General features: G+C 34.4%; 1 protein-coding gene across 6 annotated transcripts in view; it reads left to right on the forward strand.

Moving 5' to 3' along the window:
* The window catches only part of MARCHF1 (membrane associated ring-CH-type finger 1), a 726,479-nt gene that overhangs the window by 510,486 nt on the left and 190,366 nt on the right, over positions 1-25,627 (forward strand). Inside the window, exon 2 of one of the 6 annotated variants that reach the window (XM_020280137.2) lies at positions 13,700-13,794. The exons of the other annotated variants lie outside the window; for them this stretch is intronic. Coding sequence (XP_020135726.1) covers positions 13,783-13,794 — 12 coding nt within the window. The 5' untranslated portion in view covers positions 13,700-13,782. The remainder of the gene's footprint in view (positions 1-13,699; positions 13,795-25,627) is intronic. 6 annotated transcript variants of the gene reach the window in all.

The raw sequence follows: 25,627 nt of genomic DNA on the forward strand, positions 1-25,627 counted from the left end.
TAGTTTGTAAGAATACATACAATAGAACAAATATAAAAAGTAACCAAAACTCAGGTAAGGAGAAAAATATAATTGAATGCAGATGGTTAAATAAATGGAAAGAGTAAGGCTTTGTGGAAGGATAAGAGTAAAAGAGAAGTGTTATAAAGGTCTATATCAAAAATTGACCAATTATTCAAAAAGAAAACATGAGGAAAAATAAAAACTACTGAAATTTAGAATGATCAACTACATACTACAAGCTCTGAGAAGTTGCTGCCAGATGTAGTAAATTTTTCACCAACCCAAACAACTTATAATGACCAAAAGAATATGGTGGAAATGATCTTTGTCAATTCCAGGCCCAACTCTTCCTTTGCCATCTCAAAGCCTGGTGGTTGCTATGGTATGACACATAGGCCATGTGTCAGCACTCTGATTGGCAGCCCCAACTGACTCCCAGCCAACAGACGGCATTTTTTAACTGTTAGCCATGTGGTGAGCCCTCTAGGACACCCAGTCCAGTTGAGCCATCTGAAGACTCCAGCCTCAGCCACTCTGTAACTGCAATCATGTGAAGACTGCATGCAAGAACCACCCAGCTGTTGGTTGATTCTCCTGTTGAAAAGAAGCTCTTATTTTTAACAGATTGCTTTATAGTTGTTACTGAGCTAGATACTCAAGAAATGGCTATCGGTTGTTGATTTGGTTGCCCTATTCTTCTGACAGTATATGATTTGAGGCTTTCTTTATAAGAAATCATTACTATCCAGAAGTCACACTAATCTGAGGTATACAAAACTTTAAGAACTAAGCCATAAGCCACTGAAGTATGCTCAGTAAACTAATGAACAGCATCTTGTACAGAGGTATTCTTCACTGCCAGACATGACATGGCACAGGAAAAGAAAACATAAAGAAGAAAAAAGAAACTATTTCTGAAGGCTCTTAGATAGAGTTTAAGGCTTAAAGAGAAAATGAAATGTGTATTTTAAAAGGCCTTGACGGAGTATATCATTGTATATATCTCTCATTCTCAAAATTATATTCAAGAGTTTAGTCCATACTAGATAAGGCTGGAGTTATTACATAGTAGGATATGAAAGAAGTTTCTTAGTTTTGGCAATGTACCATGGGAATATGAAATTAACAATAGGTTGGAAAGGGTGTATTAGAACTCTTTGTACTATGTTTGAAACTTTTCTGCAAACCTGAAATTATTCTAAAGTAACTGTTTATTAAAAAAATCATCGGCCAACACCCAAAAAAAGAGTTTAGTCTATAGTCCTTGGGAGATCAGCAATCGAATCTTATTGCTTAGATCCTAGACCTGGGGAGTAAAAAGTCAATCTTTTGAAACCAAACATATGTCACTTTCTTTGCTTTACTGTATGCATTTAAAGTAAATAATATAAGAAGACAAATAGAACCCACGAATGGGAAAAAGATTGGAACAGACACTCCCCCAAAGAAAATATATAGATGGTATGATAGCATGTGAAAAGATACTCGCTCAACATTCTTTCTTGTTATAGCAATACAAATTAAAACCACAATGAGGAAAGTACTGCATACCATAAGGATGACTAAAATTCAAAAGACTGACAATGCCAGACATTAGTAAACATATGAAGCAACAATTTGGCAGTTTCCTATGACATCAGCTATACATTTGCCATAGGACCCAGAAATCCCACTCCTATTTGCCCAAGTGAAATAAAAATATATGTGCATATGAAGTGTATATTCAAATATTTGTAACAACTTTATTTATTTATAACACCCAAATTGTGAAAAAAGCAAAATGTCCACCAACTGGTACATAGGTAAGGAAATTGTAGTATATCTATATAATAGAATCCTGCTTACCAAGAAATAGGTGTGAACTACTGATACATGCAACAACATGGATGAATCTCAAAAAGAGATGCTAAGTGAAAGAATAAGAGTACATACTTTATGTCACATTGTAGCAAAGGCAAAACCATGGTGATAGAAGTTCAGTGGTTGCCAGTGGCCACTGATTTGGGGTGGAGAGAGGGGATTCATTGAAAAAAGACTCCAGAGAACTTTTGGGAATGAAGAAATTATTCTGAGTCATTATTGTATTGGTGATTACTCAACTGTATACCTTTGTCAAAACTCACCAAATTGTATGTTTCAAATTCCTTAATTTTATTATATGCAAATTATACCTTAATAAAACTTACAGAAAAATAACACAAAATATTAAGGAAAGCATTAAGTAAAAGTATCACCATTTGTTTGGGTAGGCTTGCCTCTTGTACCTGATATCTTTATACTTCTGAAAATTTTTTTAGAAAATGAAAATATAAATCTGCCAAAACAAATAAACACATAATTTCCAAATAAAGTTGGCATTGTGTCTGGTGATCCCAAGTTCTTGGTTTTTCAGCAATTATCACTATGGTATTAAGAATTTAATTTTTTAAATAATAAGTTGATTATTTCCCATATAATGTTTTTCTCAATGGACATGAAATACCTTATAGTAGAAGTTCTCACACATAACCCAAAACCTCTGCAAAAGCTACAAGGAACTTTAAAATGTTCCGATGCAGACATCTGAGAGAAAAATGGATATGTAACTTCATGCTATGTTTTAAATTTATGGATACAGCCATTCATCAAAAAAAAAAAAACAAAAAAAAAAACAGAAGAAGAATGAAATGGTCCATTGTTAGCAAAAGAAAATATATTTTTGTGGAGTTTTTACTCTAGGTAAATTTCAACTGCAGAGCTACCGTTTGAAAGGCCCATCCATCTTTAGAGAAGGCACCACCTTATCGTCATAGAGATTAGCATGCAACTTAAACATGATTCATTGACAAACGCTTCTGAGAAGGCAGCGTCTTGACCCAGACACAAATAATCATAAAACGTTTTCTGACTCAAATCACATGGATTGAAAGTCTATGTCTTTTCTCTTTTCTCTTTAAATATGAATTACAAATTATTTCCTTTGTGAAAGGGTTGAATTAAAAACCAAAAGAGGTTAGAGGAAAAGTTTATAAATAGAATACAAAGGCATTGTATCTCGAAGGTTAAAAAAACTCACAAATTTTTCTATACTCTCCAAATTACCTATTATATATATATATATATATATATATATATATATGTTAACAGAAGGTATATACTTTTGATTCCAATTTTTTTAGGTATTCTACATCCCATGCCCAAGACTAATCTTCTTTACATCAGTGATGTTACTTATGAGATATTACCCTATATTGTCTTTCTTATATATACTACTTTTTACAGAAAATAATTTGACTATTTTCTGTGTATAAAAACAACATGCTAAATGTTGGAGCTGTGAAGATGTGTGAGAAACAGTGTCAGCCCCCAGTGAATAGATAGTGATAACATGAGAACAATTAAATATTACCACCTCATTTCATGTCTCAATCAAGACATGAGAGCAATCAAGTAGACTACAAAAGGCAAATGCACTAGATACTTGAATGGAAGTGAAATCTAAATACTATTGGAACATCTGTGCTTTTTTGATGCACATTTTACAAATTTTCTTCTTTCACCATATGTTAATTTGGTAAATCCCAATTATTTAAACAACAAAAAATTGAGAGAGGATTCTGGAAAGTGGCAGATCTGAATTTGAACACGAAGTCTGAACCTTATTATTAACTAATTGACCTTGAGCAAGTTGCTTTCTTCTGAGCTTTAATTTCCTTATTTATAAAGTTTTCATGATATGAAATAATATCATCTTGGGTATGTTAATTTAAAGAGAATCTATGCAAGGGTTCAGAAAACTGTCTGACAAGTACTAGGATCTAAACAAATTGCTGATTTCTATTTTTCTTTCCCTTTCCCCAGAGCGTTTCAAATCCATGACCTATCAGACTCTTTTGCCAGAAATGTAGCCTAATGCAGCCCCCTTGCCAGGAAATTGTGAGGACCGTGGCCAACACAGTTCCTCACCTGCCATTCTCACTGGATCACTGCATCTTCTAACTTGATCACCTGTAGATTCTCACAACACTTTAGTCCATATACAGAAATTCTTTCCCTCTTGACTGCCCATCACATGCTGATCTAAATGACCCCACGTTTCTGTTCTCTATTCTTCTCTACTCACTCAGATAAATTTTTTCCCTTGGCAGCATTCTCCTTAATCCAAAACTAAGTAATTTTCCTAATATTTGTCTTACTCCTGCTCTTACTATTATTATTTTTTTAAAAGTAGGGAATCAAGCCCTTTAATATCTCCCCCAAAATTATATCTGCCCTGTACAGCACCCCCTGAAATTAGAGTTGGCAACAAATTCCTTCTGAATCTTCCTGAACTGAATTTGAGACGATCAGGACCTAGTCACATAATGCATGCTCTCCCTTGATGTATAAAACGTTAAGAATTCATATATTCATTCAATGATTTTACAATGACTGCTACATGACAGGCTTTGTTCTAAGCATAGGAGACATAGTGCTGAGCAAAAAGTCCTATCCTCATGCTGAGAGAGGAGAGACAAAGAAACAGCAGAGTAAAGAAATATATAAATAAGTACTATGAGCAAATATAAAGCAAGAGAAGGGAAGAATGATTAAAGACTTGTCCGATAAGGAGACACATGAGTAAAAATATAAAAGAAGTAAGTAAGCAAGACATTCTGACATTTGTGGGAAGAGAATTCAGGAAGAGAGAACAGCAATACAAAAGATGAAAAGCAGGTGTTTGCTTGAGAATGGCTAGACTCGAGTGAGTCAGGGGAAAGAAAATGTAGAGATAAAGCAAGAGCTAGCTCAGGACCTACCTGGTGAGAAATAGTGATAATCTGGGGTGTTCTTGAGAGAGGAGACATCCATTAGAGGCATTTGAACAGAGAAGTTACACATGAGTTGTCTTTATGGGAAAAAATTGAAGCAGATGTTGGATACGAATTCTGAATCTCCTAATGGACTCTGCTGAAGTAGTCCAACATTTTTGAGGCCAATTTCTTCCTTTGGAAATAGGGATAATAATAAATTTTGCGTCAACTTGGGAAAATGAAATGAAGACTTACCAGAATACCTAACATGTGGCGAACACTTAAAAGTGCTAAACATTATTTCCTTTGCATTTGTTAATATCAGCTTTATCTTTCTCTATAATAATATTTTTCTTGGGCTCACATCTAAACAACAATGGAAACTTTGGATGGATCCCAGAGATATCCACTTCATTATGCTGTATACAGTAGGCCCTCCATAGCCATGGGTTCCCCATCAGTGGATTCAACCAACTATGGATTGAAGATATTCAAGAAAAAAAAATCATCCTCATTGGACATATGCAGTCGTTTTTTCTTGTCAACATTTCCTAAATAATATAGCATAACAGCTACTTATATAGCATTTACGTTGTATTTGGTATTATAAATAATCTAGAGATGATTTAAAATATACAGGAGGATGTGCATAGGTCATAGGTAAGTGCTGCTCCATTTTATATAAGGGACTTGAGAATCCATGGAATTTAGTATCTGCAAGGAGTCCTGGAACCAATCCCAATCTTAAGCAGAACTCAAAAAATGTTTACATTTAAGGCAAAGCAGAAGAACTGGATACGATTCTTGCTTCTTGTGAATGATGACTTGACCAGTTTTATGTGGATTGATAGTCACCTCAAGCATGGCATTATGTATTTTATTTTATTGTAAATGCATTCATGAACATATTTAAGGAAAACAGATATGTAGAATCTTTGCCTTCCTCATTAATTAGTTCTCAAATGATAGCCTTTTATTCAAAACATTATGTATAATTTTTTAAAACCACTCTTAAAAACAGCTTAGAAGAAATTTGTACCTAAAGAAAAAGGAGAACATTGTATATAAAACCATTATAAACCTGCACACTTTAAATCCACCTAATTTTTTTTTTTTACTGAAACTCTCAAGCATGTAGTTTTGAAATGACATTAAAGGGATTCATTTATATGGTGAGAAGCTATTTAACATTTTTTACAATTATTATTTAGTAAACAAAAGCAGAACATCAACCTAAACCTAGACTGAAACAGCTCACCATCAACGTAGATTCTCTGATATTAAGGAGGGCCACGTGGGCAAGACATAAAGCTTTCCTTCTCACTTTTGCTGTGATGCCGTGTGTGCCAGAGTGAAAAGTGTGAAGGACAAAGACTGTCCTCCCAAGGCTATTGTCCCTGTGAGGTGTATGACAAATGAGGTGTCACCCATTGCTTTTGTCAGTCTCATACTTCACAATCTCTTCTCTGTAATAAAGTGTGAGGGAAGATAATATAACTGTCTCTCTATTCTATATTGTTTGAACATCATTATCAAGAATATCTCAAGAGAGCCTTCACTATTAGCAAGGTAACCATGGCATTTGCCTTATAGCCCATGGAAAATGATTTAACTGTGTCTTCCTGTGGCTTATAAAAATCCCTGAAAGAAATTAATTTAGTAGTCTCATCTACCTATTTAAAATCCTGAAGCTCAAAGGATATGCGATCCTCTTTACTTCATATTCATTTTACAGTGAAAAAGAAACAATAATTTAGCAAATTTCTCCCCCAGGTATTTGCCTGAGCTTGGCGGTAACCTGGCTCCCTTTTGAGGAGACTGATTCTTGGGCAGGCCTCAGACATAGGGGCTGCTCTTCCTCCTCTCTCCATTTCCCGCAGGTAACGTTCCATCTGTGAGTGTTCTGCCTCACATAAAACATCTGCCAAACTCTTCTGAGGCATCTCCAGTCTCCTGCTGGACTCAGCACTTTCGTTACTTTTCTCTTAAACTCTCTCTCCCATTGCCTCTAGCGGTTGTTTCAAAATGATTTCACTTGCCTTAAAGCTTTGAGACTGAAACCTTCCCATTTATTTTCAGCAAATTAAACACTTACTTGACAAATGAAATATTAAAGAAGTCCTTAGACATCCTCCACAGCCAGATTTAGATATAAATTTACCAACATGCCTCCTCACCTCCTTCCTTATTTTATACCACAGAGACTTCCCTTACCCTTGGGCTCATCAGTCCAGTGTCTCTGTGTGGAGGCAGAATTTTAAGATGCTCAACAATATTTTCTGCTCCAACCCTGCAATCCCTAGGGATGTGAATATGATAGATTTTGCTTGCATGATGATGTTATCTTATGGGACAGTTGACTTTAAGAAAGGGGGATTATCTAGATGGTTTAACCTAATAAAATGAACCCTTTAAAGCAGGGACTTTTCTTTGGCTAGTGGCATAAGAGAAAAAAATCAAAGATTCAGACATGAGAAGGATTCAGTGAACTATTGCTGACTTGAAGATGGAGGGGGCCACATGGCAAGAAATTTTGGTGACCTCTAGAAACTGAGACTGTTTCCCTGCTGACAGGCTTCAAAGAACTAGAACCTCAGTCCTATAACCACAATGAACTGAACTCTGCCCACATGAAGAATGAGACTGGAAGTGGATTTTTTTCCTAGAGCCTCCAGACAAGTTGGCTGACACCCTGCTCCAGCTAGGTCATCCCCTGAGCAGAAACCCAGTCATACCTACAGTGACATAATGAATGAGTGTTTGAAGCTACTAAGTTTGTGACAATTTGTTACCCATAAGAAAACTCACATAATCTAGGTCCATTCTTATCTCTTTTGGGGAATCTTTTTCATTAAATTATTTCCTATCTTCAGTCTCTCCTTACTGCCCTATTGGGTCTGTCATCATTATTATCACCATCACCACCACTTCTAACAGTGATGGAATGTGCTGGACATTATATGCGATACTTATCATTGATTGGTTCATTTATAGCTGTACAATCATAGAAGCCAAGAATCTTCTGAAAAATGCAGATTGTGGGTCTGTAGATCTGAATTGGGGCCTGAGATTTTTAACACACTCCTAGGTAACATCTCTGCTGCTGATTTAAAGCTGTATTCGTGGATATAATTCATGAAATTCAACTAAAATTTGTAGTTGCATGACTAACCCTATGAACTAAGTAATTCTTCTTAGTCACCATTTTTATAAGTTATATAATAGTCATCAGTTGGTACTGACTTGAAGATACTTGAAGTATCTTGAGTACTTACTTTGGTGTTTCTCAAAATATAACCTGAGAAGGGAACATATAACCTAGGAAAACCACCAGGGCGCTGAATTCTGAATTCCATACCCACCGTTGGAACAGAATTGCTGAAGGCTGTACTCAAGAACTTGTATTTTTAATAAGCTCCGGTGTAGTCTAAATGTTTATGCCCCTCTAAAATTTATGTGCTGAAATTCTGTCTCCCAAGGTGATAGAATTAAGAGGTGGGGGCCTTTGGGCAGGGGATTAGGTCATGAGGGCAGGGCCTTTGTGAGCGGGATTAGTGCCCCTTTATTAAAGAGGCTCAAGGGAGCTCATTCACCCTCCCATGTGAAGACACAGCAAAACGATGGTGCCATCTATGAACTAGGAAGTGGGTCCGATCTTGGACTGTAGCAGCAGACACCAATCTTGGACTATATAGCTTCAGGACTGTGAGAAATACATATCTGCTGTTTATAAGCTACCCAGTTTATAGCATTTTATTATAGCAACCTGAATAGACTAAGACAGTTCCCCTGATGAATCTTACGCTACTCAAAAGCCACTTTCTCTACCGCACTACTATTGATACTATTGACAGAATAACTCTTTATGAGGGGGGCTGTGCCATGTCTGTTGTAGAATGTTTAATAATATCCCTGGCTTCTACTCACTAGATGCCAATAGCACCCCCTTTCCTAGTTGTGACAACTCAAAATGGCTCCAGACATTGTCAAATGCCCCCTGGGGAGCAAAATCTCCCCTAATTGAGAACCACTGCTCTAAGGTTCAAAGATACTGAATTAGGCTTCAATTGGGAAAAGAATAACTAAAAGTGCATAGATTGACACAGGATTTAGCCACTCTTTTTCTATAAAAAATACAACAGAATAAATGTATATCCATGAAAAAGTTATGAAAGTTATAGCATGATTTAACTCATTTAATTAAAAATATATAAGTAGAGACTAATTATTTTATTTTTAAGGGCAACTTTTTTCAATATCCCCTTAATTAAATTTTAATTTTGCAATGATTTACTGTTTAAATTGTTATGTTCTGGTTAATTCCCATGCTTTATAAGGCTGGGTAGTTCTCTGTCTTTTCAAAACTCTATGACTGTCTGATAGAAATTATAATGAAAAAGAATTTTTTTGTCTTCCCAATATTTCTCATCTCCTGAGCATTGCAGTACTTTGTCTTCCCAACCCGTCTCCATTTTTCTCCCACCCAGTTTATTAGTTCCTTGCTTCTGGGAAATATCTCTGCTGAATAGCATGTTATCCTTTTTCTCCATAAGTAAGACAGTTAAAAAAAGATCTGATTCTGAAACTTTCTAAGAGTCTGTGTAAATCCCTATCGCTATTATGCGAGCATGTCTGCATGTGTGTTTCAGTGAGGGAAAATTTATTCTGACAACCATACTTCTATATTATGTACCAATACTAATCCTCCTTTGAACTTATAATTTATACAGAAATTTATTCTTAAGGCAGTCTAGCAACTAAGCAGATGTGTGTCTGTGTCTATGTATAACTTCAACTAGTCATTTTGCCATTCTTACCAGACACCATCCTTTCTTTTCCATCTGAGCATTTTTAGCACAATTTTAAGTTTAAAGTCACTTACAGAAGAATTTTAAATATATAATTGACTCTTGAACAATGCAGGGGTTGAGGAGCTGACCCTCACTAGTAAAAAATCACTGTGTAACTTTTGACTTCCAAAAGACTTCGCTACTAATAGGCCATTGTTGGCCAGCAGCCTTGCTGATAACATAATTGATTAGCATGTATTTTGTATGTTATATGTATCATGTACTGTATTATTACAACAACATAACCTAGAGAAAAGAAAAGGTTATCACAAAAATTATAAGAAAGAAAATATATCTACTGTTAATTAAGTGGAAGTGGATCATCATAAAGGTCTCCATCTTCATTGTCTTCACATTGAAGAGGCTGAGGAGGAGGAGGGAGAGGAGAGGTTGGTCTTGCTGTCTCAGGGGTGGCACAGGCAGAAGAAAATCCACATATAAGTGAACCTATGTAGTTCAAACCTGCGTTGTGCAAAGTTCAGCTATATACACATTGGCCTCCTGGCCATCAATCTCTGGTAATTGGTAATCTAGTCTGTGTCATATATGCTATTCTAGGTGATTATGGTATATTTACTCATTTGTAATTAAGTCTCCCCAGCTACTGCTAATATCTTAGATCCAGAGACCATTCTGGAAGGAATGATTTACTAAACAGGGCTGTAGTAGTTCCGCTAAAGCTGGCCAGAACACTGCTAATTCATTCTCATGGTAGTCACTTAGCTTTTGTTCAAGGAGGCAATATCACAAAGTGGCATAAGAACCTAATCTTTAGAATGGGACAGCATGGATTTGATTCTAGCTATGTGACACCACTTTGCCAAGTAAATCAAATTCTCTAAGTTTTTTCATTCATAAAAGAATATGAGCCAATCTTACAGACTTCTTGTGAAGACTAAATATTAATAAGATATGTAAAGTGTGTAGCACAGGAGTAGGTCCATGGAAAACATTCAATTTATATTATCTAGTGTACTATTGTTTTACTTCTTTTAATCTATGAGATAGTTTATCCATTGTCTGGCTATTTGTTTTTCTTAATCTTAGGTAAACATAAAGGCATGTCTAGATCAGAAGTTTGCTTCTTTACATTAACATATAGATAACATAAATTTACATTTATCTCTAAGTCACTTTTTAAAATATTTTTTCTGCTTTTTATAAAGCACAATGGAGACCTGTCTCTGAAATGGCCCTTTGCTAACTAAGGAAAAACAGGCCTAATTATTAACTAGCTATATTCACATGGTGTAGAGTTTAAGGTACAAATTCACACTAAATATTTTCAGCATTATTGTAGCCACCAAGAAGTCCAGAAATTTGACATATAATGATTTAATGTCGAGTAAAGAGCTAATGGCATAGAAAAAGAGAAAGTATAAGATATTTAATCCTAGTCCTGTAGGTAGAATGTTTACTGACTTACAGTTCTTACTTTGCAACCTATCTGCCAGAACTCAGACCAAAGAAATGAGACTCAATTTGGTCTTTAAAGAGATTAGTTTTCAGAAACTCACTGCAAAGTGCAAAAGGTTATACTCAATGAAGTTCTAATAAGCACAGTATTGTAGGTGACTCTTTCAGACTTTCAAATCTATTCAAGTTCTTGCAAAACAATAATTACCTATGCATTTCCTAAAGAAAAAAGTCAAGAATTGCTGTAGCATTGAGTTAATAAAATATTTCAAACGTTTTTCATGACTTTTTAAATTTAGGGCAATTGAATAACCTTCCTGTTTGACAGAATTTTTCTTGTTTTGTTCCTCCCCACCCTAAAATGGGAGTAAAACTATCTGTACTTCTAATTAAATTATATTTATCATGTGCTCACAACCTTATAATAAAGCCAGTTCAGAGTGTCTCTGTAGATAACTCATTGAAATTGTTTTTCTTAGTGTTCTTTTCAACAATAGAGGAAATAAACACTTTTAATGACAATTCTTATTTCTTTTAACTCTGAGAATATGTTGCAGTTGAAACAATGTTAAGGCATTTTCTAAATTTAATCAAATTAAATATTATTCCACCTTTTGCCTGTAAATTTCTTAAAAGAGTTCCCAGTTTATAATCCAGTGGAAGGAGAAAATTAGACAAGTCAGGAGGGCTTCATTTCCCAGCGGCGAGAGCCCCTGTATAAAATTACTCTTCTTTTGTTCTATGTGGAGAAAGAATCAGAGCTTCTGGAAACCAGTTAATGAAACTTAGGTATCTAAATCATGTGTTGCTTATTGGTAACATCTGGGCTATTTTAAAGAGGGAGATGATCAGTCCTTTTAAAATAATGAAGATGGCATTGGTTAATGGACACGAAGATATAGTTAGATTGTTAGATAAGGTGAACAATATTTGACAGCACAACAGAGTGACTATAATCAACACTCCATTAGGGTATACTTCAATATAATTAAAAGACTGGAATTGGAATTATAAACATCTGAAGTGATGGAGATCTCAATTACCCTGAATTGATTAATTTACATTTTATGCCTGCACCAAAACATCATGTGTACCTTATAAAGATATGCAACTATTATGTGCCCATAAAATTTTTAAAAATTACAAATAAGCTTGAAGTACTCTAAATATCAGTAGGCCTTAGAAGAACTGATCTGGGGACGTGATACTCAGGCTGCTCTCTATTTCTTGGAGCTTCCATGTGGTTACTTATAGACCTTACTGCATAGATCCAACTTGGCACCCCACATTAACTCTGCTATTTATCATGACTTCTCAGGTCAAGCACTTTGCAGTGACTTAATCCCTCATTGTCCTGATTCTAAATTCCTGACACATAAATTTGATTAGTGTCATATATCTATTTCAAACCAGGTGTTGGTTATCTTGGCAGATGAATTAGTGACTTGGTATATAAGGATACTCTTGTGATTGGAATAGAAAATAAATTATTCAGAATGTGTAACTGATTCTGGTAAATGGACTAAGCACTGAATTGAGAGCTAAGAAATCTGAGTTCTATCTGTGATTATGTCACTACCTGGTTGTAAGATCTTCCATTCTGTAAAAGATGAAATTGAAATAGTTGCTCTGTAGCATTCCACTTACCCTGACGTTCTATGACTCTTCATTTTACAGTGTGTTTATGACATGCTACAATTCCTAAAGTTATTGATTCTTTTACATTGACTCTGTTGTATATAGACTGATTTCATATAGCAATTCCAGAACCTGAAATTCATCAACAGTATGTTTTGCACATCCCACTGTAGAGTGACTTATTCCTGGGATTTTTTTCTGTGTACTGTGAATCTATGATGCCTGAATTTTTGTTTAGAGCTGACATAGAGAATGATAGAGGCAGGTCAGAGATAAATTCAGGACCTCTAAATGAGGATGCAATTCAGTGAAGTACCAAAGAGTCTATTAGAGGGTTTTTTGTTACCGTTAAAGAACACAAAGTAGATGTTCAATATTTATATTTTGCTACATCGATTAGACCTTATTAATGTAATTATTACTTATTTTGTCATATTAGTAAGTTTTGTGACAAATTCAACAACATTTTGTATGTATGAATACTATTTTGAACATAGAAATAGCCCCAGGAACTTTTTTGTCATTAAAACGGGATTAAAATTGAATAGCTTACTGTTATTTTTTTAAAAGACAATGCTGTTCTCTTTGGAAGAGAGGCATATTTGAGCATTTGGTAGGTAGTTGTGATTTAAGAGTCAGAGTAAGGTTCTACAACTGGGGAGAAGAACTTAAATTGAAAGCAACAGATATAAAATAATAAAAATAGTGAAATTAAGAAAAATATAATCCGAAATGCTTCAAAGCAGAATTATCACAGATTGTGCAAGCTCCCAAACATTTTAGAGAACATTTAGTTCAACTTGGACCTACTAAGGAAATCAAACCTTAGGCTTAGAATATAGATTTTAAAAATTTCTTTTAAATCATTTAATAAATATGACAGGTCATTTTAAGCCTTACTGTTGAAAATGTTTTTTTTTTCTTAAATAAATGTTTTTTATTTTCTTAAATAATTTTATTTTCTTAAAAATTTTTTCTTAAATAAATGTTTTTATTCTTAAATAAATGCATTCTTTCTAGGTAGATCTGGCCATCCATCTACAGAGCCCCAAGCTGAAACTTTAAACCAAACAGGAGAAAGACCTAAATTTCTTACTTCATAAATGGAAATAATGGTAATATACAGCTATGGTCATTATTGGTAACATTTATAAATTGCAAAATGTTAAGTTCTTTTAGTTTATTTTTTTACATTTTATAAAAGAAAAGACTTTTCAGATATAGTAGTTCAGAATGCAATAAAAGAAGTAAAAGAAAATTTTATAATGTTAACTTGAGGAAACAAAATCTCTTAATAAATGACAGTAGGTCAGAACATGAGGAAAAAAACGATCAGAATCACTTTGGTGTCACTGCTGGGTTGCAAATGGCAATATCAGGGCTGAAGACAGTGCAACGTGTGTTCTCTGTTAGTAACTAGGCAGAACGGAGTTAATCAGATTTTCATTGGTTGTAAAAAAAGATTTGCTCTGTCTGGATTGCCTTTCCTTCCTTTGAGGAGGAAGAGGGAAATTTCTAAGGAGATAGTAAGATCAGGCAGACTTCTAACACCCTGGGGTAAGATATTTATCTTTTCCACCTCTCAGTCCCCTTATCTATTAAAACACAACAGCATGTACCTTGAAGATTTTTATGGGGATTAAAGGAGATAATAAAAAAATATATGTCCTAATGCCTTGCATATAGTAATTATTATTTTTACCATCAATAGTAACAATATATGTATTGATTGAAGCTATATAATGTTAGAAAATAACTGGGGAAATTTTTTTTTACATATAGGTAAAAATTGCAACATTGTTATACTAGCTGCAAAAGATAAAGCTCTGATGTTTCATAAAATCATGGCTTAGAAACATTCCATAATACTATAGGGCTTCTTTTTTGTTAATAAAAGATAAATAATCCACTAGCTCTGAAAATTGAGGCAAATGTTTTTCTCTTTGAGGCAATTTCCTATTATTAAGTGTGCAATTTGTGTTGTGTTTCATCTGATTGAAGAATTGTTCTCTTAACCTGTAAGGAAACATGCTCCTCCCTTATTCACGAAAGAGGCATTTTCATCTGCAGCCAGGGCAACAGTGTGTCGTAGGTTGTCTGCCAATGAAATGTGGTTGTCAGCCTTCAGAGTAGAACTAAGTTGATGAGCCCTGGGAAGCCAGCTTCTTCAAGGCATATGATATGGTCACAAATAAGCCAGTTTTTTTCTGGTGCATTGACACACAGGGATATAGAGAAGTTAAAAGGAACCCCAGAGTCTACTGAATTTGAACCTACCCTTTAGTATAAGGTTGGTTATTAGAGATCAAAAATGTGTGTTAGGAAACCAATACATTTGTAGTTTATTTTTCTTTGCCTTCTGAGGTCAAGAAAAGTGGTTTTGAAAATCTGTTTTGTTCCATCTTTGCTAAGAAGAACCAAGCAAAAAATCTTTGGGAACTAATTTATTTATTTTGTTATTCTATTCTTGTTTGCTTGAATTGTGTTGTTGTTTTTAACAATGGAGAAATTTCCCCTACGTCCCTTCTCAAATATGATTTTTTTTTTTTTTTTTGGAGACAGAGTCTCGCTTTGTTGCCCAGGCTAGAGTGAGTGCCGTGGAGTCAGCCTACCTCACAGCAACCTCAAACTCCTGGGCTCAAGCAATCCTGCCTCAGCCTCCCGAGTAGCTGGGACTACAGGCATACAACACAATGCCCGGCTAATTTTTTTTCTACATATATATTAGTTGGCCAATTAATTTCTTTCTATTTATAGTAGAGACGGGGTCTTGCTCTTGCTCAGGCTGGTTTCGAACTCCTGACCTAGAGCAATCCACCCGCCATGGCTTCCCCGAGTGCTACGATACAGGTGTGAGCCACCACGCTCAGCCTCAAATATGATTTTTGATAGAAAAATATCTCTAATAAGCCTATTCTGAGAAGGGACCTATAAGTAATGTCCAACTGCTCAAAAGTACAGTAGAGTTCCAATGTGTAAGGACTACTGGAAGGATAAAAGTTTCCACTCCACCTCCTTATCCTCCTTAAAACATGAATTGCCTGATCACATTCAGTTCTAAATTTTAGACCCAGTCCCTACCCCCAGGGGCTTATTTTACAACATGATAGGAAATAGAGTAGATCTGCAATAAGATTGTATATATGAATAAAGATATTTTTGAAAGTGATAATTAGCCAGTTATATTTTATTTTTAATATCATGTGCTAAGCTCTCAGACTTTTAGAAATATAGATAAAAGATAAATATAGGAGGAGAAGAAATGAGGAAGATAAGCACTCTCTTCTCTATTTTACATAAGCTTTGCAAGACTTCTGGTGTTTTTATTTTCTGCAACGTTACATAGGTTTTCCCAGAATAACACTTTCCTTAGGCATTTTTCCTTTAGTTTCTCCAAGTGAGAATAGAAATCTCAAAAGGAATGTTGAGATGATTTATAAGTGTCACCACACCTCTGGTGTAAAAATATTGTCTTCTGTGATATACCATTTAGGTCTATTTTATTATTTTATAACTTGTCAGGAAATTGCTGGAGTTTGACTCTTATTATGATTGCATGCTCATGTGAGAACTCATTGATAATCATAGAAAGAAACTCACAACATAAATTAAGGCAAAAAGCAATCTTAAACCTGTCGTTCAGGATTCAGAACACAGAGGAGACAAAAAAGTCCTTCCCTGAGATACATTGCAGATCTCCCTTCACCGATGTCATTTACTAATACTGTTTTAGTCCATTGTATTTCTCTGACTTGGGAGAGTGAAATGAGTCCTCAAGCACACGGTCAGTAGGTACAGTAAAAAGGAGGATTTATTTGGAGAAGGGTGACTGTCATTAATGGCAGGTCCACTGAAAGTCATACATTCTGTTCTCAACTCTGACGGGGAATAATGAGCAAAATTGGACAAAAGTCATCCCTGCAAGCCTCAGTGTCCTCAGCTGTGTCTCTAAGATAATCCCTTTCCTATTTGTTCATCAGTGTTATGCAGATCAATGAGATAATATGTGAAAATATATGAAAACTGAATATTCCATATACATATGAAATCCTCTAGCCCTGTTCTAAAAAGTAAATCACACTTGAGAAAACTATACAACACAATAGAACAAACAAAATCAATAAAATGCCTTGTAAATAATATTGTCTCAATTTTAATTACCCATCTCATTTGCTTCCAGTATATCAATTTATAATAAGATTATGATTGTAGGCTAAGGAATATTCCATGAATATTGATTATGTTATTTCTGGATGCAGCTACTTAGCCCCAAAATGTTACTACTTGGACACCATAAAAGTGGTAAAGCAGTGATTCCATGTCTGAGGCAAATGGTGTTTAACAAGTGCTCACTGAAAAAAAGTCAGCATGCATATTCATATATACATTTGTTATAAACTACTGATATCAAAAATGTATAGCATATAATTTATAACTAATAACAAAATAACAATCATCTTTATTATAAATTATATATGACCAATTGATTTTAACAGAATGTTTTGATTTGTGTAATATATCTGTAGTCAACCTATGGCTATAATTGATTGATGAGTTTTGTTATGACAAGAATGTTAGTTGATTTCTTTTTAGTTAACAATAAGATGAAAGCAAAACATCAACATGTATGTTGGAATGTCATTTGGTCACTAGTGGTTAGTGATGACTATTTTCTCTGGTAAGTTGGTAATAGTCTTAGAATACTAGAAGAATATTTCCTCAATTTTTATACTGCTTACAACATAATGACTATAGACAAAAAACACTTTTGTAATTTTAAATTTAATCTCCCTTATTAACATTTTCTCTATCTTAATTCTAACAACCAATGAAACAACAAACCAAGCCTAGATTTGTAGCATCTGCCAGTTTCAATGGTGTAAGACTCTCACCATGACTGACATCAAGGCACTCATGTGATCTCATTAAATGCAGTTATGTAAAGATGAATTATAGCACACTATTATATAATATTTCCACCAAACAGATAAACTAAATAATCTCAAGAGCTTAGATAACAATAGAATGTATTAAATATTTAAGTAATGTGTTTGAATATTTATTATATTTGTTTTTAATATAATTTAAGTATAAGTTTATATAGTTTAATTTCTTAATAATGGCTGTGGTTAACAAACAACTAGTCAGAATATTCCAGAAGATTTCCAAATTGGCTCTCATAAGCTAGTACAAACCAGCTCCTTCATACCATCAGTCCCAGGTTATGGTACCATATGAAAACCAACAATAAATAAAGTAAAAAATGGTTGAAACTAGTAATACTCACTTGCCACCCACCTCTATATCTAATAGAGTTAACCTAATAATCCCTTTTCTATTAATACCTTTACACAGTCATGATGGTTTTTACCAGGAAACTTGGGACCCTAAGGCCACACAATATTCAGAGAAGGGTATTTCTCAGGAATTTCTCTAATCTCAGTGGATGAATAATTTTCATTACAAAGACAGATTTTCTTAAAGTAAAAAATTGCTAGCTATGAAGATTTATTATGTTCTTTTACAGACATTCATGTTTCTCCAAAGAATTAGCAAATATAGGAACATTAGAGATTTTTCTTTTGTACTAGATAATCTCAACTCTTGGTGCAATGAAATAATTATTTTATATGCTAAAAATATTCTAAGAGGCTTCTGGATACGCTTTCTACATCCATACATATTCTTCTTTCTGTAATTTATTTTATTAAATTGCACTTCTACCTATCAGTTAGCAAAACAAGAAACTAGGTCATACTAGGTTTCCCTTTTTTCTTCACTATTCACAATTTATAAGTTACCAAGACCTAGTGTTTCTTCCTCTTAAACCTCATTGTATCTAAAGTGCTGAAACAATGCCCAGATCTATGAAGCCATCAATAACTCTTTTAATGATTGTGTCATTAAAAGATCCCCAACCCCCAGGGGATCCCCAACCCCCAGCTGCAGCCCAATACCAGTGAGCGGGCTGTTAGACACTGGGCCTCAGAACTCCTCTGCTCCCCCAACCAATTGTCCGTGGAAAAATTGTCTTCCATGAAGCCAGTCCTTGGTGCCAAAAAGGCCGGGGACCAATGATTTAGTGAGTTGACTTAGGCACAGGCAGAAAAACCAAACATGTTTTTTTTTTTTTTTTTTACTTCATAAGCTCATATTTTTGGTCTTAACTTCCTACAGTGGTATAGACCTAGTTCTTCAGGAAATATTTTAAAAGAGAAATCTCAAAAAAAGGTGGAGAGAATGAGTGTTTCATGACTGATGCTTTTGGCCTTGTATGTGTTAATCATCAAAAAACATTTTGAAATAGATTTTAATGGCTTTTTTTCTTTGATTTAATTTATTTGCTTATTTAATATACACCAGAATAGAATGAGTGATGTTTGGGACTAAATAATTTACTGCCAGTGTGACAGTATGACTCATTAATTTAAGACCAAAACGATTAACTTCCTCACCATCACAGCCTTCATTGCTATACAGCACATAACATCCCCAAACAATGTACTTCTGTCAAATGCCATGCACTATGTGCTGAAATATTTCTATTTTTACTGAATTTTTATTTTGTAAGAGGAGTTTAAGGAGGGAAAGTCATTCAAAAACTCTCTAAAGCAGTGATTCATACATTTTTGTTTGTCACAGTCCCCAGTGAAAATCTTACAAAGGTCTAGATCTCTCTCCCTAGAAAAATGAGTACACACATATAACACACAATTTTGCATGAGATTTCAGGAAGTCTACAGATTAAAAAAAAAAAAATCAATGCTCCAGAGAAACTTAGTAAATAAAATGAATTGACATTAAGTCAGGGAAGGTTAATTCAATCCTTGGACAAGAATATCCCAGACCTGAGAAGAAACATGTTCCTGCTCAGTGAACAAGAATAACACCTGGACAGGTACAGAAGTCAGGACAGAGTTCAGGTCATGAGCACATTTGCTTCACCAGGAGCTTTCCTAGGGCCTTCCTTGATTGCAGGTCTCAGATTTCATTAAGGGTAGAATGAACTATAAAGATCTCCAGTGCAGATCTCAGAAAAGAGCTGCATCATTACTGATTTACAGTGAAAAAGGAACTATAAAGTCTCCTTACTTAAGATTTCTCTTTTACTACATGTATAAAAAATAAATGTTTGAATTGTGCTCAGAATACTATAAGCACATTTAGCATCCCAAGGACATGAGCATATCACTTGCATTTGCCTCTGTGGTTTATATTGTCCCCTGAACATTTCAATATAATTAGAGCCTTGTTATGTGCAGCAGGAAGATGCATAATTACTTTATAATGAACAGAAAGCTAGTGGAAGCTTATAAAATGGCCATTTATGTTCTTATTATATCCCTACTGTTATCATATTCACAATGAACATCAGGGAAATGTATAATAAGAAACTAAACTCCAAAATAGTCAAACAGTGCACTAAGATTTCACATGTTCAGCAAATACATCTTAGAAACATTATTTAAATTTTTGAATTATTAAGGAAAGTGTGTTATATGTATACCATGGAGTGCTATTTAGCTATAAGAAACATTGGTGATACAGCATCTCTGTATTTTCCAGTTGGAATCCACTCTACTAAGTGAAGTATCCCAAGAATGGAAAAATAAGCACCACATGTACTCACCAGCAAATTGGTATTAACTGATCCACACTTAAGTGGACATACAGGAACAACATTTATCAGGCATCGGGCAGATGGGAGAGGGGCGGAGGGCGTGGGTATATACATACATAATGAGTGCAATACGCACCATCTGGGGGATGGACACACTTGAAGCTCTGACTGGGGGGGGAGGGGTGAAGGCAACACAAATCACCTAAACATTTGTACCCCCATAATATGCTGAAAATTTTTTAAAAAGTCTCAAAAAAATAATAATTTTAAGTCATTATATGTTTACAATTGTCAAGGAAGTGATACTAAGGATGCAATTTCCTCTAAAAAATTCTGGAATATAAAAACCTTCATATTTACATTAAGATTGACTTTGACATATATACATATACGTATATATTTTATATACATATATATTTCTGTTCAACTTGGAATTTGGAGAATTAAGAACACTTTGAAGGTAAAATAGCCCCAATAATGTAATTTTTGCCTTAAATATCCAATTAAGAAAAGATATATTTTCTTTATATGCAGTTCCAGTAAATGCTGCACTTCCTCTCTTGATTATGTATAGATATACTTATAATTACTTCTGCCAATTTCTAAACTATAGTATAAGTAATACTTCACCAATTGTTAGAAAAGAATTTTATGAAAGTTGGTTCATAAAATGGCTGTGTGTTAATTGTAGGTATCAGACGTGCAAATGTGAAATAAAATAATGAATACATGGAGACATCTGAATAATGCAAAGTAAGAAAGCCTTTTGTGAGGAACAAAATTCAGAGGAGAGAGGCTTTGCAATAAAGAAAACAAACAAATAAAAAAAACCCTTGTAATTATACAGATAATCACCTCAATAAATTATTTAGTTCATTTAACTGGTTGAGAGTATAGCATTCTATAAAAAGAGGTGTCTTAATTTTGTCCTATTGCTTTATTTTCCATTTATGAAATAGAATAAATTATTCTTTGGCTTGAGAAGACCAATAACATTTGACAATATATTGAGAAACAAAAATGAGAGACCTAAAGTCTTTAGCAATTAGTGTTTTTTTTTTCTCAAAGAAAAAGATTCTGTGATTTATATTTCTATAAACAAACCAAGTACCCAAATGGAGTGTGGAAAAGGAAAGGGGAAGGGCAAGGTTATGAGCTGCATTTGATGGTTTGAGAATTACTGCAGATAAATATTTTATTAGATCATAAATGTTCTCAGCCTACATGTGGTCGCTTTGCTATGTGTCAACTTCACTAAGCAGAACAACATTTCCTAGAATTCCCCTCACTATGTTTCCAGACAAGGTGGGCAAGAAGGAGGATGACCATGTGAAGTAGCAACTATTTTATCATTGAGACCTCTTGTCAGTTATCTGTAGGCTCACCTCATTGGAGTGAGGCTGCATCCAGCCCTACAATTCTTTCTTCCCTTGGATGCTCCGTTAGCTTCTCTGACTCCTAGATTCAATGACAATGGACTTCAGTTTCTGTAGGACACCAGTATCTTCAAGGTCTGAGCCAGCAAGAGCTGATATAGCTTCCAGTCAGTTCTCATAGGCTCAAACCCACACTTGTGAACTTATTCTTGCTCTCTCCTATTTTACATCCATCTTCCCCTCTCCACTTCCTGCCCTACAGACTTTAAGCCCAAGCAGAGCATAAAGACAGACAACAGAAACCACTTAACCAGCTCTCATAATAGGATAATGTCAAATCTATATAAAAATTCCTTCATATGTAAATATATATTCTAGCTGTTCTGCTTGTATGGTTCAAACCTGACTGATAGACTAAACATCAGCATGAGAACTTCTTATATTTTTCCAATTTTTAAATTTTTTCATAAACATAAATAATTTTTGTTTGCATTGTCACTATCCTAATAGTAATACTTTATGGTTATCTCATTGGGTATATTCTTGTTTGCAAAAGTATGAACTCACATTGTTAAATATTTTCTATGGAGTCTGGAATTTAGAGTTGGGTTAGTAATTGTCACATTACAGTCTCAACAAGCAAAATGTAAGTTTCAACCGATTTAAGTTTAGGAGAAATATATTTAACTAATGAAAAATAAACAGTTTCACTTTCCAAAGAAAAATAAGAAGGAAAGTAAATTTATAAGATGAAATTTTGGCTAACTCATAATAACTAAATTAAAAGTTTGAAAACTTGGGTACATCATAAAAATAAGACCACATGGAATTTCTGAGTTAGTTTTTTTTTAAAAGGCTTTTTCTTTTCTATGCAAAGAAATTGAAGTTTTTATGTACTCAATTGTACATTGCAATAATACTCAAAGTAAGCACCTTTTAATGTAAGTTTTATCTCTAGTTCTTTATCCCTTAGGGAAAACTCTCATAATATTATCATGCTATAACTAGAAATAGTTGTCAGCATGTGGGCAAACTGATAAATATTAGTTAAACCAAAAAGGAAAAATCCTTCCAATTGTTCTTAGAGGAAGGTAAAGATATCACTCCCTACTTGAGCATAAGAACTAGAATAAACTAGTTATAATGAGAGGAAGACAGAATATTGGCTCCCAAAATGTCCACATTCTCATCTCCCAAATCTGTGAATATGTTATGTTACATGAGAAAAGAGAATCAAGGTTGCAGATAGAATTAAGATTGTTAATTAGCTGATTTTAAAATGAGGAGACTGTCATGGATAATGTGAGTGGGCACAATGTAATCATGAGGGTCCTTAAATGGGAAGAGGGAAGGAGAATCAGAACCAAAGAGAGCATCATGAGAAGGAATAGACCAGCCAGTGCTGGTGAAAGGGTCCACCGGCCAAGGAATGTAGTCACCATCTAGAAGCTACAATAGGCAAGGAAATGGATTCTCTGCTAGAGCCTCCCTAAGCAACAGAATCTTGCTGGTATGTTGATTTTAGCCAGTGAGACCCATTTCCGACTTGTGACCTACAGAATTGTAGTATAATAAATTTGTGTTGTTTTAAGCCACTAACTTAGTAGTAATTTTTCCAACAGTAATAGGAACCTAATATACATGATATCAGAATAAAATGAGTGAGTGAAGTCGGTGGCTTCCAAACAATATATTTGTGCTCACATCAGCCTTATCAATCCTACTGAATGTGAAGAGAGAAAATAGGAGAAATATGCAGTTGAATTAAACTCACATAAGGGCAAATGTTCCCATATTGAGAAAATCACAAGGAAATTGTATATTCCCAGGTTTCTCGTTTTTATAAAATAAAAAGAAAAAAATGTTTTAATGAAAAAAAAAAGAGATTTAAATTAACATGTGCAACACTAACTTCCATCTCCATGTCCCCCACTGCACTATATCCTTTGATTATGTGAAGTTCATTTCAGCTCAATGTAGATTAAATCAAATAGTGACATTCCCAACTGGACCACCAGATGGAATCACATTTTAATTAACTTTTCAACCAGAATACAGATGTGCTTCTTGTGATCATTATCAAGAAATCATTTGCTTTCAGCAAAATGAGAAGCCCTGGTGACAGATTGTAACTTAGGATGATTGATCACATCATGAGACCATTAACCTTAAAATGCTTTAATCATTTATTGACCAAACAAAGGAAAAGTTTATAAACCAATATTGACTGTATCTACAGCACATTATTATGTATCTTTTGGAAGACTAAATCTTTAAAAAGTTTACATGATAAAATAATGATCTATATGTGTATATTATATTATTAACTTCCAAAAACATCACATGCCTTCTGAATTTAGTCTTCCATACATTAGTAAAAGCATATGCCATTACATAAAAAGAACTTACCCTACTACCACTTTTTATTCTTCATCACCATCAAATAACTCAAATTCATATTTGATGATTTAAGAATAATAAATAAGGTTCCAACTTCCCAAACTTTTACACTTTGAAAAAGAAACTAGCATGAATAATTTATCCTTAAGTAAAAACAAAATTAAGTGAATATAAACAAGACATAAAAGCTAATTAAAATCATCTAGAAAGGATGAAACAACTTACATAACATTTACTTGCTTTAATGTTTACCGTGGTTCTTTTCAGGGTATAACTACTAACTGTAGTAACTAGGACTCTAGTAATTAATAACACTAGTAATAAAAAGAAATTTTTCCTAATATTTAAATACATTTTATTTGCATATTCCAAACTTTATAAGTGAAAGTCAACATGTAAAATATTTCTGTTGTTATCAGTTATTGAGTTATTATAATATATTCAGCATGAAAGAAAAAAAAGCAAGAGGCATCTATTTTGGAAAAGTTTCAGGCTGTGTGAAGATACAAGGCAGGTGTTTCAGGAGGTCAGAACCAAGCCCAGATTATTTGGTGTATCTTTTAAGGTGTCAAGGTGGACAGCATTTCATTATCCACTCCATCTTCACTCATAAAAGTCACAGCATGTCTATTAACCTAGGTATAAAATGTTCACTAAATGAATTGAACTTGTAGTGTAGGCTTCTGTCCTTCAAGTGTAATAATTCATCTACCAAGGGAAATTGGAATTCTTCTTCCAGCTCCTTGGATAACCATGGAAAAAGACACTCAAGCATTTTGGATCTCAGTTTAGTCATCACAGAAACTAGTAATTTCCAAAGTGTAATTAGTACCTAAATTCCCCCCTTTTTTTGACAAATACCCCTTATGAAATCCAGTTCTTAAATCTGATAATTGTAGAATGTCCTTGACTGAACTGGAGCTGGGATGGAAAGCCTAAACCCCACTCACATTGTCCCATTCCCCTACATGCAGCCCACTGAGGTGCCCCAGAGCCCAGGTTGAACACAACTGCAGCCCCCCAGACCAGCCCAGCCCAGCCCACCTCGTCCTGCCTGACTGTAACTTTTTGGAGTTATCAAGACAGCAGCAATGGTACCCCCAGCTGGGCCCTCTACCTTCCAAACTCCCTCATCCCTCAGTCAAGTGTCTGGCCAAGGAAATCTGGCCCTGAAAATATTATTTTTTAAATAAAAATGTTCTAGAAAGAGAAAACTAATGAAAAAATAAAACAAATAAGTGATGAAAATGGCCATGAAAATGCATACAACTCTTCTACCCATAATAATTCATATTTTTTCATCTCTGTCCCTAGAATCTCAGCATGCATATTTTTATTATAACTAAACAGGAAAATTAAGTCATGAACTACATAAATCGATTTCTGTGCAGACATGATTGATCCAAAGTATCACTTTGATTCTATTAATAGGCTGGACTAAAACTCTTTCTCTGTGAACCAGTGATATCTTAGTGGACATGATGAGGCATGCTAATGCTTCACTCCTTGGTGTAATAACTGTTCAGCCATTCTTTTGCCAGGAGGCCAAAA

Source organism: Microcebus murinus, chromosome 15 (assembly GCF_040939455.1).
Source record: "Microcebus murinus isolate Inina chromosome 15, M.murinus_Inina_mat1.0, whole genome shotgun sequence".
In the NCBI taxonomy this organism is placed as follows: Eukaryota; Metazoa; Chordata; class Mammalia; order Primates; family Cheirogaleidae; genus Microcebus; species Microcebus murinus.